The sequence below is a fragment of the Emydura macquarii genome, unplaced genomic scaffold (genome assembly GCF_026122565.2).
Source record: "Emydura macquarii macquarii isolate MOO-44397 ecotype Brisbane River unplaced genomic scaffold, CSIRO-AGI_Emac_v2 contig_3328, whole genome shotgun sequence".
Classification (NCBI taxonomy): domain Eukaryota; kingdom Metazoa; phylum Chordata; order Testudines; family Chelidae; genus Emydura; species Emydura macquarii.
The window spans coordinates 7,422,353-7,442,056 of record NW_027133465.1 but is presented as its reverse complement, the minus strand read 5'-3'; the positions used below and the strand labels follow the sequence as shown (position 1 = coordinate 7,442,056).

The 19,704-nt window shown below is 43.0% G+C and overlaps 1 protein-coding gene across 1 annotated transcript; it reads left to right on the top strand.

Moving 5' to 3' along the window:
* The first annotated feature begins 33 nt into the window (after nt 1-33).
* On the top strand, nt 34-15,855 carry SPCS2 (signal peptidase complex subunit 2). Its single transcript, XM_067533270.1, has 5 exons — nt 34-269; nt 10,247-10,330; nt 11,647-11,807; nt 13,345-13,479; nt 14,870-15,855. Exons 1-5 carry the CDS (start codon nt 231-233, stop codon nt 15,054-15,056), a joined length of 606 nt encoding a protein of 201 aa, XP_067389371.1. The 5' UTR covers nt 34-230; the 3' UTR covers nt 15,057-15,855.
* The last annotated feature ends 3,849 nt before the right edge of the window (nt 15,856-19,704 follow it).

The window sequence follows — 19,704 nt, the reverse complement described above, 5'->3', positions numbered from 1 at the left end:
GGGCCCCCTACAAAAAAACGACATCTCCCAGGATGCCCCGGGGCGCGCGCGCGCTTCCGGCCACGTGCCCCAAACGGCGGACCCTGAAGCTGTCGTGTGCTCCGGAGGCGGCCGCGGCGCGCGACAAATCCCGTCAGCCTCCGCGCGCGCGCCTCCTCTGCGGGGCCAATCGCCGGCGCACAGGTCGCCCTGAGCCGCGGGAGGGGGCGGGGCCGAGGGGAGGTGACAAGATGGCGGCGAAAGGCGGCAAGAACGGGCTGCTGGAGAAGGTAACGGGCTCGAGGGTCGGTGCCCCGGGACTGGGGCCACGAGGCTCCGGGCTAAGGCGCTGCAGGCCGGGGCTAGGCGCTTCCCCTCCGGGGACTGCGGGTAGGGCTGGGCTCGGCTCGGCTCGGGGGGGCCCGGAACTGATCTGTGCCCTCCGCCCCCCCCCCGCCGGATCCCCTCACCGGGCGCAGGCTGGTCACTGGCACCCGAGAGCCGCCTCCTGTGCCCTCCCAGGAACGCGGATCTCTGGCCCCCCTGAGCTGTCGCCTGTGCTCCACCGGGGATCCTTCTCACCGGGCACAGGCTGATCCTGACCCCGTGACCTCTCCTTTCTCCCTTCTGAACCCTGAGGTGGGGGCTCAGGCCCCCTAGAGCATTCCCCACCTGAGCCCTGGTACAGGGGCATAGACATCCAGCTGGGGCTTGTCCTGTGACCCTCGGCACAGGAGTTCTGGCACCCCTATGGTCCCAGAAGAGACCTCCTTTGACCACATTAAAGAGTCCTCTGCTCACATGGCCCCCTCTCTGTGAGTATTGAAGCAGGGCTTTCTGCACCCATATGTGCTCCCTTTTCCCCACTGTGAGCATAGGAGGTGGGCTGTTTGAACCCCCTAGGCTTCCTCGCCTCTGTACATTGAAATGGTGTTCTTGACACGTATGTGCCATGTGTAGGCGTCGAAAAAGGGCTCTTGGTGAAAGCAAACCCTCTGCTGCAGCATCACATTTCACAATTAATGTGCTCCTCTCCAGCCGCTGCTTATGATCAACCCTGCTTCACAGGATATTTTGCTATGCTTGCTTCACAGAACATTTTGCTATCCAAACCTACTCAGCACAGAGGTGTGGTTCTGTAAATGCACATTTGAAATAGTGGACAGCTGTAGCTAGTCCCTCTGCTTTGTCCCTTTTCGGTGTTGTCTTTTTGCCCCGCATGTGCAGCATATGGTATAAAGTAAAATGCAGAAGTAACAAAACAAAGGAAACTAAGGCCAGGTCTATACTAGGAGCATATTGCTGGTACTGCTATATAGGTGCAGTTTTGCTGGTGTAAGCTGTGTCCTTACAGACATAGCTATGCTGGGAAAAGTTTGTAGTGTAGACCTGGCCTAATGTCTATGGTTATTAATATGAAGTGAGTTTGTTGATCTCAGCCCAGTTTTGAAGGGCTAGGTGTTTGCATCACAGGTCACCACCGCAGCAGGCCATGATCTGTGTGCCCTTTTGATAACTGCTTCAGAAACCAAAGCAAGAGCTCCATTCTCAAACCGGGCGCTGATTCAGCCAGACCAAGGTTTGAGATGATGCAGGTGCAAGCCTGCCCTACAGCTGTCTGTGTATCCCTCTTGTGTGTAGAGAGAGGTCTTCAGAGCTATTAATTTAGCATCTTCCACTGTTAACAAATCTTTATTTTTAAGTTAATCTTTTCTTTGTGGAATCCATGTTTCTTTTCTTCTCATAAGCATGGTTCTTAATCTTTAGGGTACATCTTTATTTCTTCCTTTCTCTGCACCAGTCTTGAGTTTGGCTTGGATTGGGACAATCAAGTTTGAGATCGAGATATATTATAGTCTATAGGTTTTTAAGAGGAGCAGTCTTCTCTTTAAAACATTTGCATTAGCTGTTGCCATGAGTATGCTTTTTTGTAATTAAATACTTCCTGTTTTTTTGCTGTAAGCAAATGTGTTTAATTTTCAGTTTTCAAATGGCAGCAGTTTGTGGTTAAGCTTAGTGATGTCTTCTGGAAGTATCCTCATTATTTTTAATGTGCTTGGTAAACACTGAATTGCAGTTATTTAAAGTGCAACCAAAGCAAATATGCACAGGGGAATATAAATATCTTTATCTTCTGAAATGGAGGCTGTCCAGTTGGTGCAGAAACTGAGTCATTCAGTAACAGTGCATTGAAACTTGGTAACACTAACTATAGTCTATATTCTTATCAGGATTTCTGTTTGCTTGTGCGCACACACTTTTACTTGAGAACTGCTGACTACTCCCATGCTGTCTTGCTCCATTAATAGGCCTTTCAGTTCATCTTTGACAATAAGCTAGATCAGGTTCAGCCAGTTTTTGATTTTGAGAGCCACAACCTGACAGACTATCCCTCTAGTTGAGTTGAAATTGATTTATGACATTCACTACCTACGGTGCTGACTTGTTCTTCTTGCTAACCTGCTGTGGAGGGGAGGGTGCCAACCATCCTTAAACATGCAGAAATTCGCTCCATCCTCAATGTCTGAAGCCCTCTCTTTTGGTGCTGTTGTGTTTGCCATTGATCACACTGTCTCAGATCTTCCTTTTTCGGGGAAGGTGATTGGAAAGGCAGTAGCTATTCAATTTTGGATACAGTTGGACTCTAGTGATGTTTTGGGCAGGCTCCATTCTTTTTGCCTGCCTTTCTTCTGGGTAGTGACTATGGTGGTTAGAGTCATGAATGGACAAGTTGATTTTAGAAATGTGGAGATAACTGTTCTGATCTACTCAGCAGGATGAGGCCTCAGCTGGAGTATCATGTTCAGTTTTGGGCACCACATTTTAAAAAAGATGTGAAAAAATTGGAGAAAGTCAGAGGAGAGCAACAAAAATAAGAGGTTTAGAAAAAATGGCTTGTGAGAAAAAGTTGAAAGAACTGGCTTGTTTAGTCTAGCGAGGAGGAGGGACATAGCAGCCTTCAGATATGTAAAAGATTTTTATAAAGAGGCCTTTTTTAAACTAACACAGCAAAATCAGTCATATACTCCCTGATGATATCATTACTCTTATTGCAACTGTAAATGCACGGGGAAAGGTAATAGGTCAACAGTCCATTATTTTGTATTTCCACTGGGGGGGAGACGGGAAAAGAAATGATCTGCTTAGTTTGCAGCAAGGGAGCTTTAGGATAGTTATTAGGAAAAGCTTTCTAATGCTAAGCATAGTTAAATACTGGAACAGGTTAGGAAGATTTTGGAATCTCGGTCCTTGGAGACTTTTAAGAACAGGTTAGACAAACACCTGTAGGGATGTCTAGGTATATTTGATCCTGCCTCAATGCTGGTGGGGGGAGGAGGATAATGTAGATTTAGATGACCTCTTGGGGTCCCTTCCAGTCTTACATTTCTATAGTTTGGGTCAAACGTGTTAGTAGTTTGTGATGCAATTGTTGCTTTGACTGAGGAATACACCTGGTGTGTTTGAAACTGGCCTCTGGTGTTTTGAGTCATACCTAGAAGATGGGAGTCAAATATCAGTGATGATAACCTATTGTAATCTCTTAAGGATTTGACATGTACCATCTTTTGAAGGTTGCTCTGAGCTCCACTGTTGCTCTGTGCAGTAAATGTCCCTTGGTAAAACTACTTCCCAATATAAGCTGGAGAATTAGATGTTTCCTCCTTTATGCCCCTTGCTTATTGAGGAGATTTGCTTCCAGACAGTGAAGTGGGTTAAGAACTGGGGTATCATTTTCATTCAGTCCTTCTCATAGAAGGCTGTGGGTGGGATACAAGTGGGTTTTACTGGAACTACTTGTGCAGACTATATCCTTGCTTATCCTGGGATGACCATGCAAGACATCCAATTTATGTCTACAGCACCCCAACTTGCACTATGCGCCTCTTAGAAATATGTGAAAAGACAAGATCACTCTCCTAAAAATGTCACAATCTAATAAATGAAAATGACAATAGAGTAAAAGGGGTAAGGAAAGGACCAGGGTAAAGATCATGCAGTGACTTTATTCTGAGTGAACATGTTGAGATTCCTTCCACAGTGGGGTATTTTTTGTGTTAACTTACTACTTGCTGAGATGCAGGAATGAGTTTTGATGAGGGATTTAAATGAACATGGTAGTTTGACAAATGAGTCTTGGGGTTACTGTGAGCTCTTGGGTCCTGTGAGAGGAGGGCCACATAAGTACTTAGCCTTTAGAAGAAATTACTATCTGTCAGGAGGGCTTCTCCACTGCTTCTGCGTCCTGAACAAGCTGCAAGCACTCTGGCTGTGATCACACAGTGGCTGCTCTGCATTCCTTATGTTGAGTTGGATTGATTTTTAAGATAGCACTGCTGGGTTTTGGGCACGACACTTCAAGAAAGATGTGAACAAATTGTAGAGAATCCAGAGGAGAGCAACAAAAATAAGAGGCCGTATAAGTATGTCAGTCTGTCTCTAACTTCTAAAAATGTCTTAACTCTCGCATCTCTAAAAGTAAGATTGAAGAAGAAGATCAGCCTTCTAGTTTGAGGATTTAAACTGCCTGGGATTAGAAGAAATTTCCTCAATAAGCATTTAATTGCAGTTGTCCATTGTGGGATTTTCTATTTGCCTCTGGTACTGGCCATTGCTGGAGGTGAGATACGAGGTTAGATGAGCCATTGATCTGATCTGGTAAATCCAGTGCCTTGTGATTAAGGAACTGGACAGGGTTTGGGAGGCCTGAGTCCTATTCCCAGCTCTGTCACAGGAAGCCAGAGTAATCCTGGGCAAGTAATGATGACATTGGCTATACTGTGTTTGTAAAACGGTGTATTTACACCAGTGCAGATTCCTGCTATTGATGCAGTATTGCCAACCCCAAGCATTCAAAAATCATGAGCCAGCCTCCAAAATATCATAAGCAGTGTTAAAATATAATAAACTTGGATTTTATGTTTGCCTTTGCCTCTGGGTTTTGTGCATTTAGGGTTCATGTTTTCTGCTTTTCTCTGCAGCCGGGAGGGCTAGAAAGCTACTTTTTCTAATAAAAATGGAAATTCCTACTGAGCACAGGATCCCATAGTCTGAGGCTTCCAACACCAAATATTGCAAAACTCAAGATAAAATCATGAGCATTGGCAATGTGATAGATGCATTGTGGTTTCAAACAGGGATAAACGGCACTAGAGTTTACACTGGTTCAGCCTACCTGTGCTAGGGCTGACGAGGGAAGCTACACTGATGCAAAAGCAAAAACAAACAGTAAAATGGGGGTAATTCCTACCTCACTGGGTTTACGCTAAATTCATTAATGTGAGGCAGTTGGTTACTAAAGCAGTGAGCACTATAGACAAACATGTCAATAAACAAATGTATTAAATACACTCACTTTTAGCTCCATGTTTATCATCTATCCCTAATTGCTCTTTGTCTTATAATGGACACCTTTGAATTCTGACACATTTCTCATTTTATGAGGGTGATTCTTAGACATTTTGTTCAGTGGCTGAAATGTTCAGAGATCAGTTTTAACATAAATAAGCATTACATGTTTAATCATGAAACATTGAGACAACTTCCCTTTAAATATTTCTGGATTCCAAGTGTCATTTTTTTTCTTTCATTTTATATCTTAGGAACAAGCCCAGGAATATAGTTCTGACTTTACGGGGAGAACTAGTTATTGTAGCTTCAGAAATGCAAAGCAATTCTGTGGCTAAAATATCTGTTCTGGTAATTTTATAAAGGGCACACAGACATGCTTGAGAAATTTCTCTGATATTCACAGTTAGTCTCAAAGGGGGCACATCTGTTCCAAAAAGAGACTTTTAAAATGGCTTGTTGACGTTACCTGTTGTACCAATAACCCAGATCAAATTTGTTCAATGTCACAAGTAAAAAACTAGTTTTTCTGTCAGCCCTGAAAATTCAGCCTCCCCTTGAACTTCTTCACCAGTAACAAAATTTCTGTTTGTCAAGTGACACTTCTGCTTTTTGTAATGCTGTTGCTTGCTTTGCGTTGTATGGGTATAATAGAGAACAGAATATGGCCCTGCAATTGACACTTTGTTCACAGTTCTTGTCTGTAGGTTGGCAACAGAATAGGATCAAACTGTGCTATGTGGACTCTGCAGGTCTAACAGTAGTAGCTTATTTTGACCTTTGAGTGACGCACACAACAGATCTGTCACATAAGAAGCTGCTGTTTTTCATAATTTTTGGAACAGTCATACATTTTAATGCAAAATAATGCACATTGAAAAACAAAATCCCAACTATATATAAAATGATGGGGTCCAAATTAGGGCTGGTCTATCCTACAGATTTTTGTCAACAAAGGTTAGCTTTTGTCGACAAAACAGTGGAGGTGTACACACTGAAATGCTCCCCAATGCAACTCCCCTGCTATGCAGACATAATAAAATCACCTCACTGAGAAGTGGAGGGCTTATGTCAGTGTAAGTAGGGCGACATAGTGTCAATGCATTCCTTACATTGGCTGTCATTCTTGTAAATTTCATGGCTCCAGCAAGCTGGGCAGCTAGAGCCCAGCTGCTTCCCACTTCCCTGGAGAGCTGAGCTGCTGGACCCGCTCCTGGAAAAGCCCTGCGCCCCTAGCTGTTAAATAGACAAGGCTGCCGGGCTTCTGCAGAGAGGGAGCAGGGGAGAAGGGACATGAAGCTGGCAGCTGGACTCCACTCCCCAGAGGTGAGAAGCCTCAGGCAACTGCTCCCAGTGGGGGAACGGGGAGGGGAGAAGCTCCATGTGGCCTCCCCGGGTTCCTGGCAGGGAGAAGCCCCGGGCTGCTTCCCCTGGCTCCCAGCAGGAAACAAGATGTAGAAGGGGGGCAACCTGCTAGGAACTTGTGGGGCTCTCAGCTTCCCATACTGCCCCTCTTAGGTCGGTAGAAGCACTCCTGGTGAGAACGCGTACCACCGACCTCGGAGGGTAGTGTGGGCATCAGCCATCACACTAATTAATGCTAATTAATTTAATTAATGCTAACTAATTAAAGTCTAACATAGGTCAACTTTATAGTGTAGACAAGACCTTAGCTGTTACCACTCAAGAAAGAGACCTTGGAATCATTGCTGATAGTTCTCTGAAAACATCCACTCAATGTGCAGCAGCAGTCAATAAAGCTAACAGAATGTTGGGCACCATTAGGAAAGGGATTGATAAGACAGAAAATATCATATTGCGTCTTTATAAATCTATGGTACTACCACATCTGGAATACTGCGTGCAGATCTGGTCACTCCATCTCAAATAAGATATATTGGAATTGGAAAAAGGTACAGAAAAGGGCAACAGAAATGATCAGAGATATGGAACAGCTTCCATATGAGGAGAGATTAATAAGACTGGGACTTTACAGCTTGGAAAAGAGACGACTAAGGGGGATATGATAGAGGTCTATAAAGTCATGACTGGTGTGGAGGAAGTAAATAAGGAAGTGTTATTTACTCCTCCTCATAACATTAAAAACTAGGGGTGGTCACCAAATGAAATTAATAGGCAGCAGGTTTAAAACGAACGAAAGGAAGTATCTTTTCACACAACGCACAGTCAACCTGTGGAACTCCTTGCCAGGGGATGTTGTGAAGGCCAAGACTATAACGGGGTTCAAAAAAGAACTAGATAAATTCATGTAGGGGTAGGTTCACCAATAGCTACTAGCCAGGATAGGCAGGGATTGCTGTTTGCCAGAGGCTGGGAATGACTGACGGGATGGATCACTTGATGGTTACCTGTTCTGTTCATTCCCTCTGAAGCACCTGACTTTGGCCACTGTTGGAAGACAGGATACTGGGCTAAATTGACCATTGATCTGATCCTCCAGTATGGCTGTTCTTAAGGCTCTAGTAATCAAACTACAATTGCCTATATGGAATTGTAACTTCCCACAAAGACTTTGGCTTGCTTTTTTTTTTTTCTTTTCCTCTCCCTGAGAAATGGAGCCTAGATATCCTGGTGAAGAATGCATAGGAAATGCTTCTTTGCAGTCATGACTAGGGTCCTACCATCATGGACCATGAAATCTGGTCTCCCCTGTGAAATCTGGTCTTTTGTATACTTCAAAGCTGGGCGGCCGGAGAGCGGTGGCTACTGGCTGGGCATCCAGCTCTGAAGGGAGCACCCCACCAACAGCAGCACAGAAATAAGGGAGGCAATACCACAACCTCCCAGCAATAGCCTTGTGATCCCCCATAACTCCGTTTTGAGTCAGGATCCCCAGGGTTACAACACCCTGAAATTTCAGATGTAAATATCTGAAACAATGAAATTTACAATTTTTAAAATCCTATGACCATGAAATTGACCTAAATGGATCCTGAATTTGGTAGAGCCCTAGTCAGGGCATTTGAATTATTTTCAAGCTCCTTTTGGTTCTCTTTCTGCCAACAGATAACGAAGGAGGAACAGAGGTGGTGTGGGGATGTGAAGCTTACTTGAGATTTGGCTATCTGTCCAGTTACTAGAAAGAAACTCAGAAATCCTTCCCACCCCCAATCTTTTTCACTTCCCCTCTCTGTCCCTCCACCCCAAACACAGGTGTGAAACTAAATTCCTGTGGCTGATCTAATACGGAGGGGGAGAAAAAAATCTAAAAATCATACACTTGTATTTCATTGTAATCTGTGGGAAAGGCTTTGGTTTTCTCAGCTGTGATTCATTCTATACTAAACTTAGTATTGCTGTAAAAATTGGGGTCCAGGGGCCTTCCATAAATATCTTCTGTTTGAAACTTACACCAAGATAAGGGCTATATTCACTACTGGCCCTTTGAGTTAAATACAAAGGGCCTTTACTGCTGTGCCTTGTAAAATCAGCTCCTGCACTTACACATGTGCTGAAGTTTCCTAGTCACTCAGCAATCTATGCCTGTGTGTCTCAGAGCAGAATCGTATGATTTTTTTTTTTCTTCAGTGCCGGTAGGAGTAAATCAGGACAAACGTCTTATTTTAAAATAGCTTGTTTGAACCAGAGAGAGAAATGTGCTCTTCTGGCACTAAGTCAGTAAATCACCTTGGGAACGTCACCTTTGAGAAATAATACAAGTTCAGAATCTGGGTCTGAAATATGTGGTCCAAGACCCATGGAAATATTGGGCCATTTAAAATACACATGGCTCAAAGCAATACTGTAAAGTACTGCCAAATGAATTTAAGACAAATATTGCTAGGAGTTTAAAAGAGAGAAATACTGTACTAATTAACTTTAGAGAGGGAGTTAACTTTCTTTTATTTCACAATTGCAGTTATAGTTGGTCCATCATAACCAGGGTTGCATTTCTGGGTGGCAAATCGTGGAAAATTTGAATGTAATAATAATACCTAACTCGTACGTAGCACTTTTTATCAGTAGATCTCAAAGTGCTTTACAAAGGAAGTCAGAGTCATTATCCCCATTTTACATATTGGGAAACTGAGGCACAGAAAGGTGAAGTAACTTGCCCAAAGCCACCCAGCACACAATTAGCAGACCTGGGAATAGCACTCTGGTCTCCAGAGTTTCAGTTGTGTGCTCTTTCCACTAGGTCACACTACCAAGTGGGTAGATGGCTAGCATATAGCTGAGTTAAAGAAAGGGGGATTAATTTTTCCTTGTTTTCTTAAAAATCCCTCAATAGTTTAGGGACTAAGTGAGAAATTTGTCATCTCTTCTTGTTCATATGTGCCATTAAATTGTCCTCATCAGATCTGAATTTTTTTTTTTTTAAAGATGGGACTCTCAAATTTCACCTTTGTTGACAGAGTCTTTGAGTGTGTGCATGAGAGTAACAGGTTTCATAGCAAATGCAAGTTCTTTGGAAGGTTTGATTGGAAAGAATGAACAAATCATCCAGCATCATTAAAATTCCTATCACTAGCAGTGGCATCTATTGGCAAAGGCAAGCATAGAACTGAAATTCAAATCAGTCCATTTTAAATAGTCACTTTCCAGGGTCATTTCTCCAGTGCCGTATGAGACATCAGATTAAACCCTTCTGAAACTTGGTATATCATGGCCACAACAATAAAATCTACTAAATCTGAGGTTTGCTTTATAAAAAGCATGGTTGGAAGGTTTAACTTCATGTTGGATTGTGGTACAATCCACTTACAGCACTGCAGCAAAATTGTGTAATAGATACTAGATTTTTCATCTTTGGACAGTGGTTCATGTACAAATGATACTTCCTTTAAGTATAGTTTTGGCTCGTATCTTCATTACAGTATAGAGACACGTGTTTTATAAATAAAATATTTACACATGCTGAGTTCTTGGAAGTGACTTGATTTCTCAATTTGCCTTGCAGTGGAAGATTGATGACAAGCCAGTAAAAATTGACAAGTGGGATGGATCAGCTGTGAAAAATTCTTTGGATGATTCTGCCAAAAAGGTATATTCTCCCTTAACTTACTGTTACTTGCCTCCTCATGGACCTTTTTTGGGCTTTTGAAATCACTTTAGATGGGATCCACCAAGGTATTAATTAAGCTCCAGAGCGATTCACAAACCGGGAAAGGCAGGTGTTTGGTCACCTAAGTTATGTGCAAGGGCCTTTCCAACTGGCAGCCTCTGAGCACAGCTTCCAGCTAGAAGCCGCCTGAGTGGCCCACACAAAACAGCCAGGGGAGGGGAAGACTTCCCTTATGATCTTTAGCCTAGTGGATAGGGTACTCACCCAGGATTAGGAGACCCCCAGTTCGGGTCCCCCTCCTCCTCCTCCTCTGCAGGAGAAGAGATTTTTACTGGCATCAGCCATCTCTCAGCTGAGTGCCCTAGTCACCAGGTTCCAGGATATTCTGTTGTGCTCTACCTCAGTGTCTCCTACTGAAGTTGTTCCACTTGAATTAAACAATGGAGCATTCAATATTAATTGGGCCAGCGAAAGGATTAGAATGCCTCTGTAGCCTAGTGGTGAGGGGACTCACCCGGGAGGTGGCAGATCACTGTTCAAATCCCTTCTTCCACTCAGGAGGAGGGGGACTTGAACCAGGATTCTCCCACCTAGAGCTTAGCACACAACCCCCCCCCCGGTCAGCATCTGCCTTCGGTGGATTTAGGTGGCTCTGTGCCTAGCAGGCTGGCTTTGGTGGATCACATTCCTAGGTACCTGTCTCTCCCTGTTCACCGTATAGGGAGCCTAGGCACCTAACCTAGTTTGGGGGATTGTACTGTTCTATGATTTTTCCAGATGCCCTCAGTGTTGCAATGCTTGAGTCTCTTCATGGATTCCCCCTTGGGGCCTCACTCTGTACCGAACTCACATGAAAGCCAGTGAGAGTTCTGTATGCAGACATTCCCCGGATCAGACTCCTATTCAGTGTCTCCTCAAAGAGCTGTGAATGACTCAGTGATCATTTGTTTTCTGAGATGCTTCCAATTCAATTACTGTGTGTCGTTTTGCATTGATGAAATCGGCTAGTTAGCCTTAAAATGTCTTAAGTGAAAAGTTTAAAGAACATAAGTACATTTAAAGACTTTAAATTAGATATAAAATGTCTGAAGTTGCAGCATTCTCTCCAATTATTGCTGTTTCTGTGATGCTCGTGGATTTGAATTGGTTTTCCCCCTTCTGATGCTTTAATTAAAATCATCTGAATTATGCTGTTAAAATTAGTGCATTGATAGAGAATTAATTCAACTCTTTTTCAGAAGCCATCTGTAAAAGTAGCCAATTACAATTAACTGGGCCCTTTGCTTTCCCATCAGATTCTCCTGGAAAAGTACAAGTATGTGGAGAATTTCTGTTTGATTGATGGCCGCCTCGTCATCTGCACGGTCTCCTGTCTCTTTGCCATCGTGGCTTTGATTTGGGATTATCTGCATCCCTTTCCTGAATCTAAACCTGTTCTCGCTTTCTGTGTGATATCATATCCTTTACTGTGTGCTGCGGGTTAAAGACATGTTTGTCTCCCCCAACAAGTAAAATATAGCTATAATTATGTTTCCCTGCTTCAGCAGACATAGAAGTAAAACTGGTAGATCCTGTCTGAATTTCACAGGCAGTTGGCCTGGCCGGGTTTCTGTTGTAGTATTTTATTTTAACATCCGAGTCCTCTTCTGCATTTTTTATCATAAGAAACTTGTATCTTTGTAAATACAGACTCCGATAGCACCAGCTGCTTCCTGTGATACTACAGATCAAGTGCTGTGAGTGAAGTGGCAGGCAGAAGCAATTGTCAGGGGCTCCCGTCAAGAAATAACAGGCAGCATAAAAGTTGGGAGGAGGACAGCAGCATAAATTTAAGTTAAATTTAAAGAACAGTTACTAAATCTAAAGTATTGAATAACTTCGGTAATTCCATTTTTCACAACAGTATTCTCTACCATTCTGAATCCTGACTTTGTTTCTACTGTTTGGCTATAAGAGTTAGTGTCCTGAATTGTCTGGACTAACCATGTCAACGCTGATGCCTAAAGGATGCATAACTCATCTGTGTATTCAGCAATCTCTCTGAATTGTCGAGATAGTCTTGGGGGCTCAGTGTGGGCTGATAAACTGAACACAGAGCTGAGCGTCAGGAATTTTGGGTTTCTAGTCCCTGCTATTCCAATGACTTGCTGTGTGACCCTAGATCAGTGGTTCTCGACCAAGGGCATGTGTATCCTTGAGGGTACACAGAGGTCTTCCAGGGAATACATCAACTCATCTAGACATTTGCCTAGTTTTACAATAGGCTACATAAAAAGCACTAGCAAAATCAGTACAAACAAATTTCCTACAGACAATGGCTTGTAAAAATGAGAAAGTAAGCAATTTTTCAGCAATAGTGTTCAGTGACTCTTTCGTATTTTTATGTTTTATTTTGTAAGCAAGTAGTTTTTAAGTGAGGTGAAACTTGGGAGTACGCATGACAAATCAGACTCCTGAATGGGGTACAGTAGTCTGGAAAAGTTGAGAGCCATTGCCCTAGACAACACACAGGGTTTATTTTCACTGCCTTATTCTGTCTCAAACTTTCACAAGACCTCCTTTAGATAGATGTTGCCAATGAAATTTCAGCGAAGTAACTGAAAACACTATTTAGTCTTTTGTATTAATGTATAATTGTTTTTTTATTTTTGTTTTTTCTGTTTGACTCCTTGGTAAGTCTCATTCAAGAGCGTTTCTGGTAAACTCTTGCCCACCATTCATGTCACTTCAGGCATTGATCTGTGGTCTTGAGGCACTGGGAAGATTTTTAAGAGCTAAAGAATCATACATTATCTTTGCATTTAACTTGTTCATTCATACTAATAAAAATGTCAACTAAGAACCAAGCTGTAAATGATTTTGTCAGATGTCACCCCGGATGCTGTGTGGAGATGAATGAATGATTTCTCTGTATGCATTCCATTGTTCACATGTCCTCGTTGTCGCAGTTGCACGGCTCTCATATTCTCTTAATTTCTTTAACATTCCCGAACCTATTTTGTGATGATGGGAATCCTGACCATCTATACCTCATACAAGGAGAAGAGCATCTTCCTGGTAGCGCATCGAAAAGATCCTTCAGGGATGGACCCGGATGATATATGGCAACTTTCCTCCAGCCTAAAAAGGTATTGTTACTTCTAGAGCCACTATTGCCCAAAAGGACCATAGTGGCAGAACACTCGAGCCCTGCAGAGGCCTCAGATTTGCCCACTTACTGTAGTTATTAAGGAATAGGAATGTCATTTCTGCTTCTTATTGAGTCTATCTCCCAGCTTTGTACAGACTTACTCAGAGCAACACAGGAGCCAAATGGCTGGTGTCTGTGTTTATTTGCTGCACTGTGGCATAAGCCATATACAACGGGTCATATCTGACATCTGTTTCATGCACTGCATTGCATCCAAGGTGGCTTCTGGGCAATATGATGTTAGTTATATCAAAAGACCTGAATGTCTGAGACCTGCTACCTTAGAGTCTGGCTTTGTTGCCATTAACACGCATATGGAATCACCCCAGATTTTCCTCTCTATCGGGGTTTTGAAAAATGATGGGGGGGAAAACCCGGTAGAGGGTAGAGCCCTGCAGGAGACCACCCTTCCTTCTGTGCTGCTGCTGACGGCTGGGCACCTGGCCAGCAGCTGTCGCTCTCCGGCCGCCCAGATCTGAAGGCCAAATGTGAGTGAGCGACACTGCAGCTCCATGAGCCTGGTCACAACTCCACTCTCACAAATTTGGTCCAGTCGGGGGGGCAGGGCTGAACCTGAGCATCACTGCAACTCCGGAGGTTGCAATGCCCGGAGCAGAGAACCAAGCCCAGCCAGCCCCATGGCATAGCAGCTGCAGGAGTTGCCACTGTGGGGTGAGTGCCGGGCAGGACCCAAACCCCCAGGGTTAGGATCCGACCAAAACCACCCCAGGGCATCCCCGTAGGCTATTTACTGGGTTGCAACAGGACACAAACATTTACAAATGGGTCCTGAGCCTACAATCCAGGACTCCTCTTTCTGTGAAGAAAACAAAAAACAAGTTAATTTCAAGCATAACTGCATCTTAAATGCATATTGATGCTTACCAAAAAGCAGAGTTACAATTCAAGAGCTTACCCATTAACATCTGAGTCAGTTTCACTCTGTTACAATTAAAATAGCAATAAGGTCAGAGTAACCAACAGCCATTGAGAACTTTGAATTTTACTAGTTATTTTAACTCTGATGTTAACTTCAGAAAACTCTAATCCTGAAAAGAGCATTAAAAAATCCTTTAATATCGAGTTATAATTTACAGGTGCTGCATATTGTAGCACCTTTGTGCATATAGGTAGAGCATTGCATGCTGGGACTTGGGCTGTACTCCTGGGTGAAAATGTGAGATGCTGCAGTATGTGCCGCTTGTGCACATTAGGGGTGTCGTTCTGGCTGCCAGGTCCTTAACCCAGTGACCACTCAGCTGTGCCAAATATGGAGCAGCCCCTTCTCTAAATGGTAACTCGGGGTTCTCTTTTTGTGTCCCTTCAAGGTTTGATGACAACTACACCCTGAAACTGACTTTCATCAGCGGGAAAACCAAACAGCAGAGGGAAGCAGAGTTCACCAAATCTATTGCTAAATTCTTCGATAACAATGGAACATTAGTAATGGAGGCCTACGAACCGGAAATCTCCAAGCTTCATGACAGTTTGGCCACGGAAAGAAAAACAAAATAATGATTCCAACTGCCACCTTCCTGCTGGGATTATGCGAAATTAATACCAATAAATAAAGTAAAATAGCAAAGAATGTTACTTGCCTCTGTTTTTGTCCTGAAATCCTATTTGATTCTGGATAAAGCAGGATTTTTAAATTTGCACCCGAGATCTTGACGCTAATGCCTAGCTAAAATCGGTCTTGATCTGTGTGGTCATAGTGTTTAACCTGCCTTTCAGGTTGCTCTGTCACTTTTGAGATGATGTTGGATGACATTTGACCTATCAAAGACCTTTAGGAGGGAGGTTTTTGCTCAATGCTCTATTGACTTCCTCCTTTTTACCCGGCAGTGCTTTATAGTCCGTAGCTCTGTGCCATGCAATGTTTAGGGGATTTTAGCATTCACATTTCGCTGACTTCATTTTATCGTTTTCTTAGTGGATCTTTGTGTTAGGAATTCAGGACAAAACCTTTATGTAAAACAACTCTGTCCATTCACAAACAAGTTTTTTTCTTTATTTTTATATTTATCTGGTTGGGGAGTGGGTGGGTGGGATTGGTTTTATATAAAATCCTTTTATCTGTTGGAAGGGAAAAAAATTGGAGAAGGCAAATATTCTACTTCTGTATGTTAGAGCACGAAGTTTATCTACAAGGTGAAATAATAAAAGCAGTGGCTTTTTTAGAGCCATGAATGTCCTCCATGTTTGTCCAACTGGCATATTTCCTATTGAGACTCTGTTCAGTGTGTCCCTGATATAAACTGTCATTTTCTAAATGATTTTTTTTTTCAATAAAAGGAAAGAACAGATGTGAAAACAGTGTTGTGGCCTTCATAGGGGAGAGATTAAAGGAGCACACTCATCTTGAAGATCACGTTTCTGTCTAGAAAAACATGGTGCCTACTGCCCAGTTACATACATACCTGAGATCACTAACTCTGAAGAGTTCGACCCAGATCCACAAAGGAACTTAACTGTTTATAGCCCTTCCCCAGCCGTTTTGGGTGGAGTTAAGTGCGCACTGCTGCTGTTCTTGCAAGAAACTGCTTAGGGACCTGATTCCAGCAGAGGGGTGTCCAGCTGTGGATCACAAGCAGGGATAGGTGCCTCCATCCAGCCTGGACATCAACTTAACTCCTTGAGAAGGGTGGGGCTTAGGACACACCCCTCTCATCGGTGTCTGCTATTGGCTAGTTTAGATAGCTACCAACCTAGCATACTGGCTCTTGTAGGTCTCATTTTCAGGTCCCAAATTCTCCCCATGCATTGTATAGGGAGGCTAGACAACTAAAGCCAGGGTTTGTGGATGCCCCCGTCTCTTTGCATTTGTCTCCCTTCAGTTTGTGCATTTCACAGCACTTCCTCAGAAGTCCCTGTCACTGTCTCTTGGAAACTGCATGTGGGAGAAACTGCCCAGCTGACAAGATTTTTGTGACCATCAGCAGGAGAGCAAAAGTCCTGTTCATCTTCAAATTATATTTAAAAAAATATTGTTTCAAAACAATTAGGTGGGCCCCTTTCAAAAAAACAGCGGTGGGCTAAAACAGCACATCTTGTCTTTGAAAACTAGTTGTTCTTGCTGTTATGTAATTTGGTTGGAATGGATTTTGCGTTCTTCATGTTGAAAAAGTGAGATTACAGAATCTTTGCATTGTGGTTATTTGTGTTACCTCAGGGGTCTCAGTCAAGGATCAGGGGTGCCCCAATGCTAGACCCTGTTCAGAACATAACAAAAAGATGGGCCTGACCCTGAGGAGTTTGTGAGATTTGTCATCCTCTTTTTTGAATAATAAATAAAATGCATCTATGGAACGCATTGGAAATAGGGAGAGCAGCTTATTCCTGCTCTGTGGAGTGGAGAGAGGTTAATAGTGCACGGGGATGCTACTGGGACCAGTGTCACTTAAGGAGAATTTCACAAGCACTGGATGTTGGCCAAACTCTGCTTCTATTGAAAGCAATGGCAGCCTCATTCATCAAGAGCCGAGATTGGCCATGGCCAAGTACTTTTGAAACCTCCCACCCTGTGTGGATGTTTTCAACTAATTTAGACCCCAACATTTTATATGTACACTTGCGATTGTTTTCCAGTGTGCATTACTTTGCATTTATCAGCATTGAGTTTCCTCTGCCATTTAGTTGCTCCGTCTCTGTTTTGTGAGATTCCTTTGTAACTCTACAATCTTCTCCCATGACAGCTTACTTTGCTTAAGAACCTCTGGTGAGGGACCTTGTCAAAGGCTTTGTAAAAATCTAAGTACACTATAACCAATAGATCACCCTTGTCCACATGCTTGTTGACCCCTTCAAGTATTCTGGTAAATTGATCAGGCATGATTTCCCTTTACAAAAACCATGTTGACTCTTCCCCTAACAAATCATATTAATCTTTGTGTCTGATGATTCTGTTCTTTATAATAATTTCAATCAATTGTCCAGGTTCTGAAGTTAGGCTTATCAGCCTTTAGTTGCCATGGTCGCCTCTGGAGCCTTTTTTTAAAGTTGGCAGTCTATTAGCTATTCTCCAGTCATCTGGTACAGTCATTCTGGTACAGAATCTGATTTAAATGATAGGTTACATACCTGTAGACTATGAAATTCAAGCTAGGCTGGGCCTACTTATAACATTAAGCTATCAAATATTACTAATAAGATTCATATTGCAAAAGTATGGTGGTGGCTGGAAATCCCTTTAGAAAAGTAGTGATTGCTTCTTACTGCATTACATATGTACTGTTTATTCTCCTTTTGATTTTTTGCCAAATAGGATGTAACTTCCACTTTTTAAACAATGCCTTTTTGCTCTAACTGCTTCTTTTGCTGTGTTGTTTAGCCACGGTGGCACTTTTTTGGACATCTTTCTATGTTTTTTAATTCAGGGCATACATTTTAATATGGTGTCTTTAAAACGTTTCCATGCAGCTTGCAGGGATTTCACTTTTGGCACTGTAGCTTTTAATTTCTGTTTAACTAACGTCTTCACTTCTGTGTAGTTCCCCTTTCTGAAATGGAATGCTACCATGGTGAGCTGCTTTGGTGTTTCCCCTCCAGCGATGTTCAGCTACATTCACCTCTTGGACCACATCCTGTCCTCCACTTAGGACTAAATCAAGAATTGCATCTCCTCTTCTGGGATTCAGAACAAGCTGTTCCAAGAAGCAGTCATTTAAGGTGTCCAGAAGCTTTATCTCTGCATCCCATCCTGAGGTGACGTGTACCCAACCAAAATGAGGATAGGTGAAATCTCCCATTATTATTGTTTTGTATTTTTATAGCCCCTTTAATCTCCCTTAGCATTTCACAGTCACTATCACAATCCCAGTCAGGTGGTTGGTAGTATATCCCTACTGCTATATTCTTATTATTCAAGCATGGAATTACTATCCATAGATATTCTATGGTAGAGTTCGGTTCATTTAAGATTTTTACTTCATTTGACTCTATGCTTCTTTCACATGTAGTGCCACTCCCCCACCAATATGACCTATTATGTCCTTCAGATATATTTTGTACCCTGTTATTGTGTCCCATTGATAAATTTTGTACCCTGCTATTACTGTGTCCCAATGTTTGGGAGAGGTAACAGGAGAAGGATGAGGATAGGCCAGGATTCACTCAGATCTTTAGTCTCCTGCTTTTGTGGAATCGGGCCTACTGCACCGTAAAGGTTCAGGAAGAGAGAAGCACATAAAAAGAACCCAATATCATGTATTTCTTTCTTATAGTTTCATGACTTGAGGGTCTATAACTTCTGATTTGTCAAGCTCTCTAGGGGTTGTAGATGTGTGTTCATTATGTTGTGAAGGCAAAAACCCTAACGGGGTTCAAAAATGACTTAGATAAGTTCCTCACGGTAGGTCCATCGATGGCTATTAGCGAAGACGATCAGGGATGCAACCTCATGCTCTGGATGTTGCTAAACTTCTGACTGCCAGATGCTGGGAATGGACAACAGGGGATCACTTGATTGCCTGTTCTGTTCATTCCTTCTGAAGCACCTGGCATTGGCCATGGTCAGAAAACAGGACACTAGGCTAGATGGACCATTGGTCTGACCCACTATGGCCATTCTTCTCTTCAGCAAAAATTAGAGAAGAATCCATTTTTGCCTCTGAGAAGGCTGTAATAGGAGTTAATATACTTCCCTTATTTAAGAATCAAGTTCTACACACGAGCAATGACGTGAAAAAGTACTAAGGGCTGGAGTGAGAGGCAAAATAACAGTTGCAAAAGGCAATCCCCATTGGTGGATCAAATTCAAAAGAAGTCTTGAAACTAAGCCAGGAAATCGGTCAGACTGAATGTCACATGATCCTTCAGAATAAACTTGTGCTGTAAAAATAAGAAGAAAAAGTTAGAATTTAAAATTTCAAATTAAAGATCGAAGTAAAAAATATAGCAGGTGCTAAAATAGTGTAACCCTTCTGCCAGACGGAGGTGGCAGCGACAAGGGCCGGGGTCAATATCTAGGGGTTCCTGGTTTGGGAAAGAGTGTGAACAGAATTCATGAACACAATGAGCAGAACCCAACCCACTCCACCCCACAGTATGTGGGGAATTTCCTTCGCCTCTCGCTTCTCCTTGCCCTACCGACTGTTGGAGCAGCACCTGCACTGTTCGCCTCTCCGTGGCGGGGCTTGCCTGGCCCCCTCTGCTGGCTCCCGCC

What these genes read in the sequence shown, in the direction of transcription:
- SPCS2 (XM_067533270.1), top strand. Translation starts at nt 231, where the DNA reads ATGGCGGCGAAAGGCGGCAAGAACGGGCTGCTGGAGAAG. An exon ending in TGGATGATTCTGCCAAAAAG is followed by an intron (nt 10,331 to 11,646) that starts GTATATTCTCCC and finishes CTTTCCCATCAG; the next exon opens with ATTCTCCTGGAAAAGTACAA. An exon ending in CTTTCCTCCAGCCTAAAAAG is followed by an intron (nt 13,480 to 14,869) that starts GTATTGTTACTT and finishes TGTCCCTTCAAG; the next exon opens with GTTTGATGACAACTACACCC.